Here is a 2,611-nt window from a genome sequence, read left to right as displayed (position 1 = left end):
GCTCAGAGCACAGAATCACTGCAGACTACAGAAAAGATTCATCGACAACACACTGGAATACACGAGCTCCACTTGTCTTTTTTTGACCTGCGTTTTACTCGCATCACGACCACGCGTGGATTATAACTATGACTCTTGAGGAAATCCGCGGACAGGAAAGCACGATGGAACACAACGAGAGGTGAGTCTTGGACGCACTCTGAACGGATGTTGGGCGTTATTTTGTGCAAGCGCACAGCATCTAATGTGATTTTTGTCTCTTGGAAAAGGGTGCAAAGTGCAGGCACAGCACTGGAAGAGCTGCTGCTCGCCGCTAAGAAGCAAGACTACCTGACAGTCGGCGTGTACGAGTCTGCTAAAGTCATGAATGTGTAAGTATCTGGACTTTTTACGCACGTGTTAGATTTTCTTTGTACGCACAAGTCGCCATGCAGGTTTTAACTTCGAATTCTCTTCTCAACAGCGACCCGGACAGCGTTGCCTTTTGCGTGCTCGCCACCGACCAGGAGCACGCGTGCGACATCGCCCTGCAGATCCACTTCACGCTCATCCAGGCGTTCTGCTTCGACAACGACATCAACGTGGTGCGCGTCACCGACATCGAGCGCCTCGCCGACCTGGTGGGCGCCGACGAGGGCGGCGAGCCCAAGGACGCACACTGCATCCTAGTCACGGTAAGGGCTTGGCTAGCTACCAACGGTTTCTTGAATTCTTAGGGCCAAAAATAGGCAAATATAAAATTAGATCACATCAAAGAGCTGACGTCACTCACTCGGCCATGCTACTTAAAGGCACACAGACCACACACACTAATACTACATTAGTGACCAAATATGGTTTTGCACAATCATAATAATATCATTGTATCACAATTGTTACCATAAAATATTTATTTACATTTTCCCTCGTTTTTTCCATTCCAGAGCCCTAGTGCCAATCCATGGAAGGATCCCGCTCTAGACAAGCTGAGTCTGTTCTGCGAGCAGAGCCGCAGCATGTGTGACTGGGTTCCCACCATCACTTTCCCGGAACGCTGAGTCAGCCATTCTCCCTCGATCCCTTGAAGATGCATCGATAATGATGATGATGATGATGATAAGAAAGAAAGTCAAGGCTTCACTTGAGGGTGTCCCGGGCCTTTCTGCCTCCCGTTTGTCTGGATTAGTCGGCTGCGTGGCCACAATGGAAGCTCGCCATCTCATTCCCTCCACCCCCACCACCCGTGTCCGATCCCTGCTTCCACGTGCAGGAGAAAGCAGCCTTCCAGTCAGTGCATTCTGGGTCAGGATGTTATGGATTATACCCTGAGGGGAGAAGGACTCAGACACTAGTAAAAAAAAAAAGAAGAAAAAAAAGAGGGGGGGGTGGGGCTCAGTGGCGTGACACCACGACGGACACTCAGGGAGGCGTTGCGAGAGCGATGACGACCCACTCGATGATTAGCGAGAAGACGTCGGCGTCTGCGCGTGGGCACGACTGCATCAGACTGTGCAGAGGCGGATGTGAGAGTGCGGAGGCCGAACCGGAGCTCATCAGATGGGAGTGATGCCGATCCGGGAAGAGAGTGGCTGGAAAAAATAAAGACTAGACTTTTTCTTCAAGTGCAGATATCAGTAGCAAAAGACTTCTTGAATCTTGATTTGAGCTGCACTTACAGTAAATGGCATTTTCTGAACTTTGATGTGCTGTTCTTTGAAATTGTGCAAGCAAAGCCATGTGGCATTCATGTGACTTTGCACTCGTTTTGTTCATTATCTGTGAATAAATATTTGAAATCAAATGACTGCTTGATTCTGCCTTTTTGCTTTGGCAGGCTATTCAAAAGACAGTGTGCAAAAGTTCATCAGCAAGCAAAATCATGTTGGTAGTTATTAGTCATGCAACATGAGTAATTAATTGAGGTGTTTTGTTTTTTTTAAGCAAAGACACCGCAATCCACACCAAAGTGTATTCTACAGAGCAATGCAGACGGTATGCAAAACCTCGCAGGAAGCAACACCAAGTTGATCATTAGTAGCCTGCGAAAACATTAATTTGAAGATTAGGTTTTAAATAACAAGCAATTATACAATTTGAGGTGTGGCGTCTGTCAGAGCAGAGGCCACCATATAAGCAAATAATTGCACAGCTGACAAAGGGGATTCAAAAGAGATCAATGTGGAAAGTTAGCAACAGTTGACAATCGGCCCATGTTGTGGTCTTAAAAGTACCTAAACGACCATTTGAGATGTGGTGTCTATTAAAGCGAGGCTGCTATTGTAAACACAGTTTGCGCTAAAAAAGGTTATTAAAAAAACTGATATGCAAAAGTTCACCAGCACGCAATACCATCACCGTAGTTAATTGTCGTGCAAAAATAATAGCGGTATCTATTAGAGAGAAAACTTGTTGAAGTAGTAAACACCAAGTATATCCCAAAGAGAGTAACGCAGACAGTATGCAAAACAAACAAATTGAGGTAAGGGCATCTATTAATTATTCAAGATTAAGTGACTCTATTAGAGCAGGGGATTATTTGAGGAAGTAAAAAGTACGAAGGTACTCAAAAATTAGGCATGTGGACATTATGTAGAAGTTTGCAAACAATCAACGATATGACAATAATTGTCAG

The 2,611-nt window shown here is 45.4% G+C and overlaps 1 protein-coding gene across 1 annotated transcript; it reads left to right on the top strand.

The window, feature by feature from the left end:
- On the top strand, positions 1-1,780 carry gadd45ga (growth arrest and DNA-damage-inducible, gamma a). Its single transcript, XM_077562293.1, has 4 exons — positions 1-181; positions 270-371; positions 464-674; positions 924-1,780. Exons 1-4 carry the CDS (start codon positions 129-131, stop codon positions 1,035-1,037), a joined length of 480 nt encoding a protein of 159 aa, XP_077418419.1. The 5' UTR covers positions 1-128; the 3' UTR covers positions 1,038-1,780.
- Positions 1,781-2,611: the final 831 nt, after the last annotated feature.

Source organism: Vanacampus margaritifer, chromosome 3 (genome assembly GCF_051991255.1).
Source record: "Vanacampus margaritifer isolate UIUO_Vmar chromosome 3, RoL_Vmar_1.0, whole genome shotgun sequence".
Classification (NCBI taxonomy): Eukaryota; Metazoa; Chordata; class Actinopteri; order Syngnathiformes; family Syngnathidae; genus Vanacampus; species Vanacampus margaritifer.
The sequence above is the reverse complement of the archived record's forward strand: the minus strand, read 5'-3'. Positions and strand labels throughout refer to the sequence as shown.

Coding starts and splice junctions, on each gene's coding strand:
- gadd45ga (XM_077562293.1), top strand. CDS start 129: ATGACTCTTGAGGAAATCCGCGGACAGGAAAGCACGATGGAACACAAC. Junction 182..269: donor ACGATGGAACACAACGAGAG/GTGAGTCTTGGA, acceptor CTCTTGGAAAAG/GGTGCAAAGTGCAGGCACAG. Junction 675..923: donor CACACTGCATCCTAGTCACG/GTAAGGGCTTGG, acceptor TTTCCATTCCAG/AGCCCTAGTGCCAATCCATG.